Genomic DNA, 18,281 nt, shown 5'->3' with positions numbered 1-18,281 from the left:
TCCCAGCTATGGGCTTAGATATGTCTCATAATTATTTGTGTGAACATAAAAATAATGTGTGTAAATATGTGATTTGTAAATGTAAAACACCATCCACAAATGCATTTAAAAGATTTGCAAACTCACAAATAAATTTGCAAATGTAAAACGGATCTGCAAATGCGCTAAATATTTTTACAAATAAAAAAAAGATCTGTGAATATCTCTTTAACATTGACAACTTTCGATCAGGCATTTGTGAATCCATTTTGTATTTGTCAACCAAAAATGCGCTCATGGATCTGAAATCTCTGCTTGTGGATCTCAAATCTCTGCTTGTGGATCTCAAATCTCTGCTTGTGGATCGTCTTTTTACACACACGGAGTTTTGAGACAAACTTTCCGCCGGTCTCGGCTAAAATCTACTCGTGTCACTCGGTTATTTTCGGAAACCACGTGATGGCCTGCTGATGACGACATTTCCGCATGGTTTTCAAAGTAAGAGCATGATGGTTTGTTTAATGCACTGTTTTTTTAATGAACAGCGGAACGTTAGATGCATTCTTTATCACCATCATCATCATGTTATAGTGATACAGTTAGTTTGTGTTAGTTTATTGGTTCAATTTTCTTGCTGAAATCCAAACAAATAGAAATATTTCAAAACCAATAAGTATTAGCAAAGGCTGCAGACAAGGTTTGTTTAAACTAGCAGTTAATCCTCTCGCGATAGTGGTCTGTTCAAACCCTCAATTTAGTGGAATAACATTAGGCCCGATTGAACTCAGAATCCCCTTTATGCTGATGACTGTGATGGAAACTTCTGAAGCAATGGAGTCAGGACTCAGAGACACGGGGAGAGCAGGAACTTTGATGGCAAACACTGATGGTTTATTTGGAGCTTCGGCCGGAGAATTCACAAGACATGTTCTGAGCCATGAGGTGGCACAGAGGTTGCCAAACCAATTCTGAAGATCTCTACCTCAGACCCATGTATTTAGCTGGTTCTGAGAGAATAATCAACATGCTGCATAACAAGATAAAACAAGCAAAGCACAATAACTCCTATCAGCTGAAGCCAGCAGGCAGGAACAGGGAGACCAAACACTGAGAGCACAGCCAAGGCTCAGGTGCTCAGTGAGGGCATTACACACTGATAAACTGGGTCAAAGTTATGGGCCTAGGGAAATATTTCCCCAACAATGACATCATTTTATTCATATCCAAATTAAAAGAAAAAATATATATATCTATAAAGAATCCAAAGAATACACATTATAAAATAAAAAGAACATCTGCTACTAAAACAAAAATTGATAAACATATTATACTCTACACGTATTAGGAAACGATAAACTCTGTACGAAACCTAATTTTCCCCTGGGATGAATAAGATATTTTGATTTCAATATACATTTAGAAAGTGAGCGAAGTATTTTCAGTTTTTAAAATGAAAATAAAATGTTAAATGCAATGTGAGTACATTGCATTTCAAATGTATTTCCCAGTGTATTCGTACTGTTTTAGGGAGGTGTTGATTTACTTCATGCTTATATTGGAAGCTGTCCTTTTTCATGTCGTTGAATTGTCTGTTTCATCAATAGGGGTGTGCTTAATATGTTAGTCTAAACATGCAGAAAGGCTGATATGTAAGCTCATATGTGATATATACAATTGACATATTTAATGCCAGAAATGGAAGCGTTTGACTTTTCATATAACTATCAAACATTTGAAACAAGTGGATAACCAGTTGTAGAATAAACAGGACAATAATTCATGCAATGTTATCTTTGCATATATTTGCTCCTCAGAGCTTTTGTTTTTTTGTTATAAAGGTCAAACATTAAAGGTCACAGCTGTTTCCATTGTAACAGTCAGTGACAAAGAGAAGGACATGACTCAGTCTGTGGTTGGTTAATCATCTTTGAACCGAGAACACAGGGTCTGTTGTTTTTACAATATTGCTTTAATTATGACTGATATATTGCTAAGATGTTCCGAAGTCTTTACAACGGAACATGTTCTGGGATTTTGCTCATTTGCTCAAGTTTCCCTGCCAAGCCCAACATTTAATTTGCTAAATGTGTTGATCTACTAAGGTGCACCCAATACAGGGAGAGTTTCAGTCATTTTAATCATCATTTTAAGTGAAAGGATAACACAATTTGGAAGCATTTAAGGTGAAGAGAAATTGAATTTAACTTAAATTCTCTGAAAATCTCAAGATACTCAACCCCAATTTGCACCCATAGGCATGTCTAAGATTAAGAGTGTATAAATTGATTTCAAAAGGGACACATCTCTTCAAGACATCCAGAAAAATTCATAATAAAGCCACAACAGTAGAACTTTAATAATTTAAAGGTGACCTATTATGCAAAATCCACTTTTTCATGTCTTTTATACATAAACATGTGTAAAGAGATTCTGGAAGTATCAGGAAAAAGATTCCCTCTCTTTTTGTCCTGATCCATTTATATAAAAACCTGTCTGAAAATGAGCTGATCAGATTTTGGCCACTTTATGATGTCATAACGATTTTTTTGGCTTGTGCAACCATTAGCCAATCAGCAACCAAGGTAACCCCCGCCACCTTATCACCTGAATCTCCTCCCAGAGCACCATTGTGGGTTTTTTAAACTAATCATCTCTCAGAGGGGCATGGCCAGCAGCAGCTCATTAGCATTTAAAGCTACAGACACAGAATCAGCACTTTTGGAACAGGGCTGATGGGGTTATGGGAATCTTTTCTAGAGCTGAAAGTGACGTTTTCAGCTGTGTGTGTGTGTGTGTGTGTGTGTGTGTGTGTGTGTGTGTGTGTGTGTGTGTGTGTGTGTGTGTGTGTGTGTGTGTGTGTGTGTGTGTGTGTGTGTGTGTGTGTTTGTGTGTGTGTGTGTGTGTGCAGATGAGATCTCTGAGCTGCTGAATCCTCACAGAGTGTGTCTAGTGACTCCTGTCATCCTCCACCCCCCCACTCAGACATGTGGGAGGTCGGCCAGCAGGTTTGTGGTGAGTGATGGACACTAAAGATGTTCTATGTAATATTAAGTATATTGTGCTTATAAATGTTATGTATATTTAGAAATGTTGTATTTTCTTTTGACTTACTTATTTTTCCCGGGGAAAATAAAGTTTTCTGAATCCGATGATGTGAAGAAAGGAAGTGTTGCATATCCTTGAGTTTCAGATCATTTTGTTGCATACAAAGTGTACCCTGCCCTTAGATTCCTGAACCATTCATTGTTCACTGTCACTTAGTTTGAGGCATTTTGTACATTTTTATCTAGGAATATGTAGCTATAAAGAGCAAAACTTAAATGAGTTATGTTGACACCTGCACAATCAACAAATATCACACAACTCACCAACTAAAACACAGTTTCCCTGGTACAGCACATCCAACACAACATGCAACAACCTCTGTAGTTCCAGAGGGGGGGCTGTGGTTCTGTCAGTCCCATTTCTAACGTCCTGTTTCTCTCATCAGGTTCTGAGTCTGTGGAGAGGTTACCTGTTTAACAACAAGCCACCTGTCAGGGTAAATCACAGCTGTTCCATTTTACACCACAGCTACACTCGATTGCACATTTTATAATGAATACGGTTTTATTTTTCTCACTGCTTTTCACCATGAACTGCTCATTCTGAACCCTTGCAGGCCACAGTGTGAGTTTTCTAGTGGCAGGAGTTTCTTTTTTTAAGGACTATTATCTTATGTTGACTTTTACGTGGAATACTTTTACATCTTCAAGCCTCCAACAGTTACTCAAATGACACATATCGGACGTTTTAAAATTCAGGGAGTTATTTTAAAAGTAATATAAAATGCAACTGGTTTTTATTTGATCTAATTTCCTTTTTCGCCACCACAATTGAATGGATGAGGATAGATTGTCGTTCCTGGTACTCACTGTCTGAAAGAGAAACTGCTGTTGAATGATTTTTTTCTCATTTACTTCTGTGTGCGTGCTTGAATGTGTACAGATGGAGAGCACCTTCAGCTACTTGGAGATTTGCTCCATCAACATTCACAGTCTCACTCAGGTACACTGTCATTTATTTCTATCTGAACTATACTTGTTTAACATTTGTTTATATGTATATCTATGTTTTATCCACTGAAGCACTGGATTCCATGTTAAACAGCAACGGTTAATATGAGAGCAGTTTACAGTCGTCATTGTGAACAAATATGATGTAAATGTTATATTTCCTTTCTATAATACAATATGACAATGTGCATGTGCTTCAGGTTGTGTTGGAGACAGACCGGCAGACTCTGTCCTTCAGTGTTTTGCATGTTGAGGATCTGGAGGCCATGGTGTGTCACATGACTGCCTCTCTGAAGAGGATCTTCCCCGACTCTTCTCCAGGGTGGGCTGCTCCACCTGCTTCATGTCTCAATGCTCTGCCTGAACACACAGTAACACTAGCTCAAACACATACACTGTTTACATTTGAGTCATCACACACATACCTTCTCTTTTCAGACCAGGCAGATACTGAAAAATACTACCATATCAAAGAATCTCTACACACAATGTATTTACTTTGTCTTGCTGATTTTTCATTGAGCGGAATCACCAGCTCAATGTTTCTTCTTTATGACAAAAAACCTGCATAACTAATGATGTTTAAGTAATAAGTGCTAAATAGCAAATGTTAGAATGCTAACATGCTACGCTAATATGCTAAGAATAGTGAACATTGTAATCATTATATGTGCTGAACATAAACATGTTAGCATTGTCACTGTACGCATGTTAACGTGCTGCTGTTAGCATTTAGCTCTTAACCCCAGTGAGTCTCACTGCGCCTCACAGAGCTTCTAGCATGGCTGCAGACTCTTTGTCTTGTTTGATGATGTCAGTATTTAATGTCAGGTGATCTCTTGCCCTCTAATCTTCAGAAAGCTGCTGAAGACGGTTCCTGCAGATCTGCAGCAGAGAATCCTCACCCTGACGGATGAGATCGAGGAGCAGCTGAGCAGCCGGCCGGGCTCCTGTGGTGTGTTCCCTCCACAATACACTATACTGTATATCAGGGGTGTCCAAACTTTTTTGACCGAGGGCCACATCCATAAAAATATACAAAGGGCTGGGCCACTCCCTAGAGGTATATGGCCTCATAAGTTAAGTTATAAGTCAGCAAAAGCTGCCAAATGTAGGTAAATTATGCTTGATACTTGAATATGCTTTATGAAAACAAACAGCCTACATCCCAGCTCTCCATAGGGTTTTATTTATTTTGTTGGCAGCTAATTCCTTTCAAGCTTGTTATGTAAATAAGTTATTGGGCTTTTTTCTTATCAACTTTGATTTTTTAGGAATAGTTTTCAACTTTAATTGACTGAATGTATTTGAAACATTTGGCTTATTGACTCATGAATACTACTGTGTAATATATGTTTGCATTTATATTTGAGAAGCACAATATAAGACAAGCACAAGTTTCATTTGTGGGCCATATTTCATTATACCTTTTGAATTTGCTGAGGGCCGATTCAAAATGGCCCGCGAGCCGCATTTGGCCCCCGGGCCGTAGTTTGGACACCCTTGCTGTACATCACTGTGAGAGGCTGGAGGTGATAGGGCCAGCTACCATCACCTGGGCAGTTTAGGTTTACATATGTATCTAGTAGAATTGATCTTTTAATTATCAGCTAATATAAACCCAGAATCAGAATCAGAATCAGAATACCTTTTATCCTACAAAGGAGACAATTCCATTGTTACAGCAAAAGTAAAGAGCTAAAATTAGCTTAATATTAATTTAGAGGCATGCATATAATATAAAAAATAATACAAAAAATTACACATATTACAATTTACAAACACATCCAGTACCAGTAACAATATTTTAAAAAGTGCAACATGTATGAAGTAGTGTGATAGCAGCCAGGCGAAGGTGGAATCATATAATGATCATACATATGATACAGGGAACTCCTGTGTGTGCAGATAGATAGTGTTGTCTGTGTTCCTCAGGAGGATTCTCTGATACCTACGCTGCTCTGTGTGACTTCAACGAGATGCCGTTCAGAGAGGAGATCCAGTGGGTGAGTCACAACTGTTCTTCAGCATGATAGGACACGGACCACACTTTCTAAGGATCTATTTTTGTCCTAATCTACTAGCCAATTGACGATAAGCTAATGTTAGCATTGGTGTGGCTAACTGTTTTGGCAGGATATTGACAACATCTACTACATGAACAACTGGAGAGAGTTCAACCTGCAGGACTTCAGCCACGTAGACAGCAGGTGAGAAACAGCAGAGTGGTTCATACTGTCTGAACTCACCTGTTACACCAGTGGTTCTCAAACTTGTTCTGCCATCCCCACTTTGAACAGGTGGGCCTTTTCAAGCCCCACCTGTTCCTCACCGCTCCAATAAAATGGTAGGCCAAGCTTAAAATTGTCAAATGTATCGTTCTATAACAGGGGTCTCCAACCTTTTTTAGGATGAGAGTATATGCTGACCTTTAACCTTTGTGTGCTGTTTGGGTCTGTGGGACCCTTTTCAGTGTTTACTAAAATAAAATGTATTCAATTTAATTATTTTAACCTGCTTTATTTGGGGGTGGACCTCACCTCCTCTAGGGGGGTCCTCACCTCCTCTAGGGGGGTCCGGGGGCATGCTCCCCCGGGAAGATTTTTTTTTTAAATGTTGAAGTGAAAAGCATCAATCTGGAGCACTTTGAGCACAACTTGAATTTATGGATACAGCTCTCAACACTCAGATGAAAGGGAGCTGTATACTTTTCAATAATCCAAACATCTTTAGAATATGATCTCAACCAATAACAAATAATTTAAACTTGTTTATTCTTATCTTATGTTACCTAGTTAGCATTCTTTCTTTCTATTTATGCATATTTTACTAATCACTCCCCTTTTAAACTGTTTTTTTTTTTTACTGTCCTATAGTACACATTGGAATGATTTCTTACTTTATTTTTTACAACTAGGCTATATTAAATAGATAAAGGTGTGCTCTCTCTAGCTCTCTCTCTCTCTCTGTCTCGCTCGCTCACAGAGGCTGTGTGCTCCTCCGTTGAGATGACGGCTTGCGTTAAAAAAAACAAAAAACATAGGCCTATTTGTAAAGTGGGGGGACACAAACGGGATTTCGAAAAGTGTCACGGTTAAACTCCTTATGAAGTGGTGAGGTGCCGCTCCACATTGCTTTTCTTCCCGACTGCAACGCTGTGTGTGTGTGTGTGTGTGTGTGTGTGTGGTGTGTGTGTGTGTGTGTGTGTGTGTGTGTGTGTGTGTGTGTGTGTGTGTGTGATGTGTGTGTGTGTGTGTGTGTGTGTGTGTGTGTGTGTGTGTGTGTGTGTGTGTGTGTGTGTGTGTGTGTGTGTGTGTGTGTGTGTGTGTGTGAGAGCGTTTCACATGTGTGTATGAGAGATTTTTACATATGTCTGTAAATGATTTTGGTTTCAGTTGTGTGTGTGTGAGCAGGCTCGGATTGGCCATCAGGAGATTCGGGACTTTTCCCGGTGGGCCGCTGCCGTTGGTGGGCTGCTGCCTTCGGTGGGCTACTGGCTCTGGCATAGGTGGGCCGTGGACTTTCACAGCGCCACTGCGCCGGTACCGCATCCGCCGCCGCAAACACCCGCCGTTGCGAGGCTCCGGCGGGTCCGGCGCAGCGGCGCTGTGAAAGTCCACCGCCGTTGCGAGGACCCAGGTTCGATTCCGGCCTGAGGTCCAAAAAATGTATTTAAAAAATAAAAAATAAATAATAATAATAATCTTCTGTTCATCGCGTCCATTCGCGACCCACCTATCACATCTCTGCGCCCCACACTTTGAGAAACGCTGTGTTACACTGTTAACACTCCTCTCCTGTGCCAAACTTATTTGTTTTTTCTAAGTATTTATTTATTTTTATATTCCTGTATTTTACTTGCGTAGGGTGGACTAGCAAAGTAAGATTTTCATTGTGCGGTGTAACTGTCTGTTTACTGTGCATATGACAATAAATATCTTGAATCTTGAATCTTTCATCTCCTCTCCTCCTCTCCTCGCCTCTCCTCTCTTCTCTTCTCCTTTCCTTTACCCTCCTCTCCTCTCCTCAGAGACTTGGCATTAGCAGTAGCAGCTCTGTCTTTCAACCAGTGGTTTACCAAGATCTACAGCAAGGAGCTCAAACTGGTAAATGATCTTAATGTTTGTGTCTGCAAATTCCACAATACCATTTCAGATAAAATGCTTGCAACATTCAGAGAATCTGACTCTCCTTCTTACTAACGTTTTCAAGGGCTAAATCGAGGCAATTCGATGCTGTCTGATCTGACCTGTTAGACCCCATCCCCCCGCCACCGGGGGGAAAAACGCGTCATCTGCAGGAAACAGCGTCTGAGGGCTTCTTAATATTTAATAAACTATGAATGTTTTATATCCATGTAACGGGAAGAAACTCAGCTAACTGGTGATATGAACAATATTTAGCAAAAAAAAACACAAGACTAACGCTGAGCCTCTGAATCTGCCCTGAGCAAAAAAATCGTAATGCCGTTATTACAGAACTCTTGCTATACTGATCGATATACTTATTGGATCTGCACAAACAAGCTTAGATAACATCCTGAGAGTCCACAGATTATAGAAATATAAGGATCATCACTGAGCGATCAGAACTCCTGACAGGGGAAGCAAATACAGACAACACACGACGTAGCTTTAGGTAGCAAAACACGGAGATATGCTCACCTTAGCTGTTATTCTGATCAAAAGTCGTGTTCAATGGAATTAAAACGAGAAAAAACGCGGCTGAAGGTTAATCCATAGGTTAATCTAATGTGTCTGTCACTTTGAAAAAATTATTGATAATCCATAATTCAATTTGGATGCAAAAATCGGAGAATAAAAATTAGCTGCTAATGGTAGCCACCAGAGGTTAGCGCAGCTTCCGGTTTTTCTACACGTCACTCTCACTCCTTATTTGGTAACCTGTGTGTGTATGTGGAACTTTCCCTCGATTCCATTGGCTCTAGCGGTTAAAAAGAGATGTCAATCATCAAAATCGACCAAGGGGGGCCAGAGATATGGAAAATCCACCCAAATGACCCCAGAAGTGGTTTCTTTTTTGCTAAACCTCTCTAAAAAGGTCAAATGTCACTTGTTTTGCATCAATCTTGATACAGGGTACTTATTATATGTTGTACTTTGGATTCCTAAAGCTTTTAGTCTACCTTACCATCATCCAAGGGTAGTTAGTAGTTCACTATAAGTAAAAAAGATTTTTTGGATGGACACTATAATTTACAGTTTTTTACTATGTTCAATCTGAATTTTCTTTAAAATAAAAAACATCTATATTGATTCTGACTTTTCTACATCCAACTCAAAGGTTTATCATTACTTTGAGAAAAAAGATTATTAATTTTCCCCTTTTAGAAGGGAAGATATGGTCATTTGTTCTGGAAATGTCATTTTCGAGCCTGAGACCTGAAAAACAGGGATGGGGTCTAACAGGTTTTAAGTAATACTTTCCAAGACCTGATACACTGTAAGAGACGGGGGTCAAAACCAAGGTCCTTGTCCTGTTTGAAAACATACTTCTAAAGTCAAGCTAAAGCCAAAATGACACTACATAAAATCCATTTGGTTGCTCTACAACATAAATACATCAGTAAATACCCCACTGGTGAACGTCTGATGCTTTGACATGAAAAATAAGTCTAAACATTATCAAGTCGAACATTAGCCGCCTTTAGCTTAGCTGTGTTGACAGGAAGTCATGTGACCATCATGTGTTCTGGAATGTTAGCTATTTACTTTTGGCAATTTCAATTGACAATCAACGATTATAAAAGTGTTGATGTGTGGAGATTGTCCCGTGAACAACATGTGTAACAATCATAAATGCATGCTTGCCTAAGAGATTATTTTCTGCGATATTCAAAATTCCAATGGCTGAAACATGTTGATACCAGACTGTAGAGTTTTGGCCTGCCTCTCTCTCTGTCCCTTCAGTCAGTGGACATCCAGCAGCAGCTAACCTTCCTGCTGTCCAGATCCCCCAGCCTGGAGGAGCTCTCACTGGAGGCCAGCGGACTCAAAATGTGGGTGTGGGTGTGTGTGTGTTGTGTGTGTGGTGTGTGTGTGTGTGTGTGGTGTGTGTGTGTGTGTGTGTGTGTGTGTGTGTGTGTGTGTGTGTGTGTGTGTGTGTGTGTGTGTGTGTGTGTGTGTGTTTTGTTGTAGCACAGTGCAGGACTAGACTGTACCTTTAAGATGTGACTGTGTGGGCCTCTCCACCTGGTACTCTGGTTCATGTACATTGCTAATGAGCTGGGTGAAGGCTAATACGTAGGGGGGGTGGTCATTTGAATAAATGCTCTCAACATGTTACAGTTATTGTTGTGCATGACTACAAACACAATAACTAAAGTCTCGTCTACAGGGATTCATTAAGAAGTAACTTGTTAATGTTCTGCAGGGACTTTGCATTAAAGATGGCCGCTGCCCTGCGGGAGCACCCCTCCTCCACCCTGCAATCCATCAACCTCTCAGGCAACCCCCTGGAGGACAAAGGTGGGCTTTTTAAAGTAAACACTAGTGAGTGGTATAAGCACAGTGTTCAACCCAGTCTCACGGCATTTCGTGTTTAATTTACGAAATTAATTGAATCTATTGATTCGTGTTCACCAACACGATTTTCACATTTTTTTCGTGTCACACAGAACGATTTGAAATGCAATGTATTTCTATTGGTAGTATGTTTCGTGCCTGCAACACGTCTTTTTGTCCGGTCGGGTCTTGGAAGACCAGAAGCTGTGTGGTTCATAAAAACATTGTCTTACTCAATATCTTACCCTAAGCCTAACCCTATCCCTTTTATTTTAAATTGTATAATGTCTGAGTTTTTTTGCCGTCAGTGAGGAAAAGAAATGGGGCTCAGAGCCTCAGAATACTGAAATCTGTATTTTATGTCATCTTTTTTTCCTTCTAATTTGTTATTATTTGGTGCAGGCACGAAACGTACTACCAATATAAATACATTGCTTCTAAAATCGTTCTGTGTCAGAATACTTAAATCTGTATTTTTTTAAATGTCTTTTTCCTTCTAATTTGTTATTATTTACATTGCTTTTAAAATCGTTCTGTGTGACACGAAAAAAATGGCGAAATCGTGTTGGTGAACACGAATCAATAGATTAATTTCGTGACTATAACACGAAATGCCGTGAGACTGTGTTGCAGTGTTAGAATAAAAATAGTGGTACTATACCATGTTCCATCTGCAGCCAGGTGACATTTTACTCTGGGCTTAAAGGTCTCCTATTATGCAAAAAGCACATTTTGATGTCTTTTATACATAAATATGTGTCCCCGGTGTGTAAGGAGACTCACAAAGTGTCCGTACCCAAATCTCTAAAAACGGGGGTACAACGGAGCTGATCCAGATTTGCGTCCGATATGACTTAAAATCAGAAATGTGGGCTGGCTTTACACCCACGGCCCTATCAGAAACGTTGCTGTTAGAAACAATGCCTGACTGTTTTGGATGTAATATGGTCTTTGTTTACATTAGCAAGCATCGCTAACACTCAGAGCTAACCTGTACTGGAGAGAGTATGTGTCAAAAAAGCAGGAAATAAAAAGGTACTCACCTTGTGGTAAACCTGCAAGAGAAAAAGCATTTGAGCTCCATACTGTTTCAGAAATAATCCTTGAAGTGGTTTTGAACATAACATGGCGTTTAATCACGGCAGCATTTAGCTGAGTATCTGGGCATAAGCTTTTTCTTTTTATTATTTTTTTTAATTTAGACCCAGAATCAGCATTTCTATAACAGGGTGAAATAGAGGGGGATGAGGCATGGCTAGAATGGGTGATCTGTTTGGTATTTTGAGCAAAACACTTCATAGACATGTTTTTTGATATATCTGTATACATCTGAGACCTATAATATATGCCTGAAAATAGTATAATAGGAGACCTTTAAGAGAGAGGGCAGTTAAAAGGCAGATGGGTCGGCCTTTTTGGAGAAAAAGCTGCCAGATAGCGTTGGGGACAGCTGATATAATACCAAAGGTTTACAATCAGGGAAACACTGTAACTAATTAAAGTCACACATTATTATTTGAACAACAGCAGTTATATTGATGTGTCGAAGAAGGACAAGCAGAATAACAGTAATGCTGGCTCCAGTTTAGGAAATGTCGCAATAGGGTGGGGCAGTGATGACATGTTTTTGTAGGCTAACCTGGATGTTAGCATCGCCATGGCTCCTTCAAGAAAAAGCCAATTACCAGTGGGGTATTTAGTGAAGTATTTTATGTCGTAGAACAGAAATTGTCAACTCATTTCTGGTTTTAGTGCTTTTTTATGCCATGCCAACTCTTTATGCCATGTAAGTGGGTGAGCACCGCCAGAGCCCTAAAACAGACATCACCATGTTAATAATTCCACCTGTGTATTTCCTGCTTACACAAGTATCTGGTTTGAAAAGTCACATGTTATACAAAACACTTATTCTTATCAGTCATGCTTTTTATATGAAGTTTAGCAATGTAATTATTCTTTTTGGGTACCTTTGTATGTCCAACATGTTTGCCCGCATACTGGACTGCACACACTTTGTGTTTCATTCCCACTGCAGGTGTCATAGCTCTCAGTCAGGAGCTGGGGAGTCTAGCTGGAGGACTCAGACTCCTCTCTCTGTCCCGGGTATCAATGACTGCTAGAGGTACACACACACACACACACACACACACACACACACACACACACACACACACACACACACACACACACACACACACACACACACACACACACACACACACACACACACACACACAATACATTTTAAAACTGTCACACTTGAGTCACTCCTGCATGGGTTTAACTGTTGTCTCCAGGTGCTGGATGTCTGAGTCAGGTGTTGTCCTCCACTCAGCTGTTCTCAGCGTCTCTGACTCACCTCGACCTGTCTGCTAACCCCGACATCATGGGCACCGAGGAGGCCACGGTACTGTGTGTGTGTGTGTGCGTGTGTGTGCGTGTGTGTGTGTGTGTGTGTGTGTGTGTGTGTGTGTGTGTGTGTGTGTGTGTGTGTGTGTGTGTGTGTTTCATATCAGCTAATGTGGATTCAAGACAGCTATTTTTACATACAAACAAGCCAATGTCATACACATAAATGACATATACTGATACATGAAGCTCTCACTAGAAGATTTGGGAGGTCTGCAATTATTATTCACTTTTACAAACAAGCTACAAACCCAACCTACCTGTAAAGTGTGCAGTTGAAAGATAATATCATTTTAATTAGAAAGACAATAAAAGATAGGTAGAATGTTAAAATGGACTGAAAGTTGGTTTATGTGCAGGGCTGGAACTTCTATATATCCCTTTTAACAACAACTTGACTTACTGTGCCGGTACATCTGTAAATCTAAATACAGATCTGCATTATGTGTTGCAGTTCCTCTTCAAGTTCCTGTCCAGTACTAACTCTCTGTCTCATCTGGACCTCAGTGATACCAGCTGCCCTCTGGACACGGTCAGCGAGAGATGCTCAGTGTTGTACCTGCTTCTTTCATGCAACTATTTCTGAGGCCACATATCTACAGGGCCCCGATGTCTGTGCTGTTAACTGTTAATGTAACTGTTGTTATTCATTGATCTTTTGTGTGTGCCAGGTACATAACACTCATTGTAACTTTCTCCTGCAGTTATTTGTTTCGCTGTCTGCTGGATGCTGTTTCAAACTGATGCACCTCAACCTGGCCAGGAATCCTTTCAGCCACAGGTCAGCTCCTCTAGAATCAGGCCCTGAATGTGGTATCCTCTCTGCATTATTGAGACACAGAGAGGTCAACACAACTTCCCTGATAAGACTCATAACAACTATCCTGTAACAGCAACTGACCTGATATGTAAATGAGCCAACTGCTATGATCCACTAAAGCTAAATGTGATGGTTTGGTTTTTTAAAACGTTTATGTGTGTACAGTAGTTGTGTGTATGGGTTTGTCTTTATGCAATTGTGGGGCTCAACATATGTTAGCACAGTCACAGCGCAGGGTCCAAAATCTTAAAGGGGACCAAAAGCCTGGACCCCATAAAACTAACTGTGTGTGTGTGTGTGTTCCCAATAGTCATGATAATGGCAAGGCACAATGGATGGCAACATCCTTTTTCTTACATGGAATGTACACACGTTCATGTCCCCCTCAGAATGAATTATAACTAGCGATCCCATGTCGCACCATGATCAGGTCAGTATTTAACCTTATGACCAAAAAACAGTGTTGAAGGTGCAATCTTTTATTTTAAGAATGAATCAGCTTTCACTGTTGTGTGACTTCTCTTAAAACCTTGGCTACTTTATACAGTATATGCTTGTGTGTGTGGTGTGTGTGTGTGTGTGTGTGTGTGTGGGTGTGTGTGTGTGTGTGGTGTGTGTGTGTGTGTGTGTGTGTGTGTGTGTGTGTGTGTGTGTGTGTGTGTGTGTGTGTGTGTGTGTGTGTGTGTGTGTGTGTGTGTTGTGTGTGTGTGTGTGTAGGAAGGTGCGGGAGGTAACCAGGAGCATTGGGCAGTTCTTCAGTCAGAGCTGTGAGTTAAAATATGTCGGCCTGTCTGCAACCAAACTACCTCCACAAGCTCTCAGGTGTGTTTACTCCCAGCTCATGCAATGACATCATAACATGTCATGTGTTTAACATGGAAGTTGATACCATCAATTGTATTTGTCAACATAATAATATTAACTTGAAGTGCACTAACATGCTGGGACGTGTATGAGTCATTGGAACGTGGCAGTGATCTTAACTGTAAACCGATTTCCTCTTTTGCAAATGACCTGATATATGCATCTGAACAATTGTTTCACTATTTCAGATGTATCCCTGTCTGTACTTGCATGTTCTTCTTCTGATTCAAAATGTGTTAATCTTTCCCTACTGTTGCCCCCCCCATCCTCCAAATCATCCCCACACTATTCCTATCGGAAGAGTTATGTTATCCCTATTTCAGTAGAACAACGCCCCCAATTTTCTCCCTTTGCATGTCTATTCTTCTCTAAACTCCTTTGTCTCTTGTAGCGAGAGCATCATAATAATGTTTTTCTGTCTTTTACTGTCTTACTACACACTTCTCTCGACCATCGAACACAACTTTTCTGAGTTTTCCATACATTTACTCTGATGCTGCCTCAAGGATTCTTGCAAGATTTGTATTTAAGATGCCGTTCTGAAGACCCTCCTTCCCCCTTTCTGAAACACTACTTCCTTTAAGATAGCTTCTACCACTTCATCATTTACATCATGCTCCCTACCCCAAAGGGAAGTAAAGACACACAGTATATGTGCTGTAAATATGCTGACCTTGAACTTCCAGAAATGTGTGCACCTCTAGTCTTCTGCATAGATTATAATAATTAATGTTTGTATTACCATCCCCCTCCATGACACCATTGTTGCACATAGTTTATTTGTAATAACTGCAGCACTGTTCCCTTCTCCCTGTCTTGCGGTTTATGAGCCTCTTCATATTTCTCATACTTATAGTTTCCTAAAAATGTTCATTCTTAAAATATACCTGTCTACAAACACTTATATACTTTATTATGTTGTTTGTTTTGCAACTAGGTTATTACTACAGGGTCTGGCCACCAACATTCTTCTATTAGGTTTAGAGTTGGACATCAGCAGCTGTGAGGTACACACAGACACACAACACCAAAAAAACACATTTGTCATTTGTAATGAGGAGAAGCTACAGTAAACAAATTGTGTGTGTAGCTTCGTTCAGCAGGTGCTCAAGTGATACAGGAGCACATCTCTGAAGTTACAGCTATCACAAGTCTGGATATCTCTGACAATGGTTTGTAAACCCCCCCACGCACACACTTTCTAACTCAGGACATGATCCTGCTACCATACACGCTTCAACACTGTGTTACATGGGTGTAGTTTGCTGTCCATGTTTTTACTCAGGACTAACAATCTACAGTATAGGTGGGAGATAACCTCCGACTCTCACTTCCATGATAATGTCCCCCCCTTGCTTACAGGTTTTGAGAGTGACATGGTGACTCTGGTTCTGTCTGTGGGTCGATGTCTCTCTCTCCGGCACCTCGCACTGGGAAGAAACTTTGCCATGAAGTCCAGGTGAGAGGAACATAATAACATCTGCTCATAATATTGAAATATATATTCCTGCTGAAGACAGCTGAAGTTAGGGTGGCCTAAAGAAACACTTGTCAAAGTTCAAACTTAACGAATAACTAGCTCCATGTGTAACATTAGCTGGGTATATTCAATAAGCGGCTTCTGTTATTACTTAATTCTTTTATTCATTTGTTTATTCGACTGGGACAGTGCACATTTCTACTGTTGCTGTTAAAGCGCCACCGTTTGCTAAGGGGCTATTTTTCCTCCTGTTATTCCAGCTCGTACATTTTCTCATAGAGTTTGGAGGTATTGGACAGTGATAAGAATGTATCGATTTCTTATCAAGAATTTTGAATTCCCGTTAATAAAAGGTCTATAGTGGTGTACAAGTAGGGTTACTGGCCTGTGAGCACGTTGTTAAACAGTAAGTGATAGTGAGAAATGACAATTGAGTGCATGTACATAATAGCTTCTGTTGACATGTAATCTCTAGTAACACCTGAGCCTTAAAGATGAGGGTAGAATCAAGTATAACTCCATGGTACCTGTATTCTGGTACAACCTTTAGCCTTTTTGTCTGAATCAATTTCATCCGGTTCAACACCAGAACTATTGTTTCAGTGAAAAAGATGCATACTGTTTTGGAAACAGCATTGCTTCAAAGCAAGCTGTTACATGAACCATGGTGTTTGTAAGTATATAAGCAAACTACCTCCATGTGCTTATAGTGCAGTGTCAACAACATACATTTAGATGTTTGTGTCAGGACATATACTGTAGATGGTAAATCATTGCTATACAATTAAAATAGCATCGATCCCAGGATCGAGCCTTGTGGGACACCTGTGAACCAATGCCATGTACCCTCTCTTTACCAGACCTCTCACTGATGTTCTTCATCGTATAGCTCAACTCATTCAGGATGAAGAGTGTGTGAGTCACATCCCTTTTCATTTCATTCACTTTCAGTCATTAACATCACGGCCACCCATAAACAAAGCAAAACAGGCCCGATTTCAGTTATTCTTTAAGTACGTTTAAAGTTCCTTATGTTATGTGTGTGTTTAGCCCCTGCAGTCTCTCTCAGTGAGGGACTCTAAGCTGAAGGCAGGGATGCACATCCTGCTGAGCGCCCTGGGGGGGCACGCTGCTCTGACTGAGGTGGACATCAGTGGAAACAACATTGGAGACACTGGAGCCAAAATGCTGGCCAAAGCCCTGTTGACAAACACCACACTCAGGTACACCTTCACACACTGGCCAACAATTATAACGGACACAAATATCTCATCTAATTTGTAAATAAGATGAAATATGTGGGAATGACTAATAATAGCCTCGTGGTTTAATAAACAGAGGGAGTTTCATGGTTGCATCTGTTTCTGGAACATATTTCTCTTTATGTTTCCTTTCCTTTTGTGAATCTACTTTTTGCCACCAGATGTCATCATTTCATTATTTGAAACATGCAGCACTTGATTTGCTCCAAGAGTGATTTACTTCCCTCTCCCTCTTTCTCTTTCTCTTCTTCTCTTCTTCTCTTCTTCTCTTCTTCTCTTCTTCTCTTCTTTACAGGACTCTATCATGGGACAGGAATAATGTTACTGCAAGAGGTTTCCAGGATGTTGCTGATGCCTTGGAGAGGTCATACACACACACACACACACACACACACACACACACACACACACACACACACACACACACACACACACACACCACACACACAACACACCAAACACACACACACACACACAACACACACACACACACACAACACGACACACACACACACACACCACACACACACACACACGACACACACACACACACACACACACACACACACACACACACACACACCCACACACACACCACACACACACACACACACACACACACACACCCACACACACACACACACACACACACACAACACACAAACAACACACACACACACACACACACACAACACACACACACACACACACACAACACACACACACACACACACACACACACACACACACACACACACACACACACCCACACACACACACACACCACACACACACACACACACACACACACACACAACACACACACACACACCAGTGAAAGCTGATTCATTCTTAAAATAAAAGATTGCACCTTCAACACTGTCTTTT

At 40.5% G+C, this 18,281-nt stretch overlaps 1 protein-coding gene across 1 annotated transcript in view; it reads left to right on the top strand.

Annotated features, from left to right (window-relative positions):
• Positions 1 to 18,281, top strand: part of carmil2 (capping protein regulator and myosin 1 linker 2) — a 54,709-nt gene that overhangs the window by 2,298 nt on the left and 34,130 nt on the right. The window contains 21 exon segments of the mRNA XM_034141312.1: positions 2,888 to 2,991; positions 3,470 to 3,520; positions 3,967 to 4,026; positions 4,235 to 4,356; positions 4,892 to 4,989; positions 5,970 to 6,040; positions 6,171 to 6,244; positions 8,065 to 8,140; positions 9,965 to 10,053; positions 10,428 to 10,522; positions 12,594 to 12,680; positions 12,856 to 12,965; positions 13,422 to 13,499; positions 13,672 to 13,748; positions 14,505 to 14,609; positions 15,589 to 15,658; positions 15,742 to 15,823; positions 16,014 to 16,110; positions 16,992 to 17,046; positions 17,182 to 17,354; positions 17,689 to 17,757. Of these exon segments, the coding sequence (XP_033997203.1) occupies positions 2,888 to 2,991; positions 3,470 to 3,520; positions 3,967 to 4,026; positions 4,235 to 4,356; positions 4,892 to 4,989; positions 5,970 to 6,040; positions 6,171 to 6,244; positions 8,065 to 8,140; positions 9,965 to 10,053; positions 10,428 to 10,522; positions 12,594 to 12,680; positions 12,856 to 12,965; positions 13,422 to 13,499; positions 13,672 to 13,748; positions 14,505 to 14,609; positions 15,589 to 15,658; positions 15,742 to 15,823; positions 16,014 to 16,110; positions 16,992 to 17,046; positions 17,182 to 17,354; positions 17,689 to 17,757 (1,843 nt within the window).

The sequence above is a fragment of the Trematomus bernacchii genome, unplaced genomic scaffold (genome assembly GCF_902827165.1).
Source record: "Trematomus bernacchii unplaced genomic scaffold, fTreBer1.1, whole genome shotgun sequence".
Classification (NCBI taxonomy): domain Eukaryota; kingdom Metazoa; phylum Chordata; class Actinopteri; order Perciformes; family Nototheniidae; genus Trematomus; species Trematomus bernacchii.
This window is presented reverse-complemented; position numbering and strand designations above follow the sequence as displayed.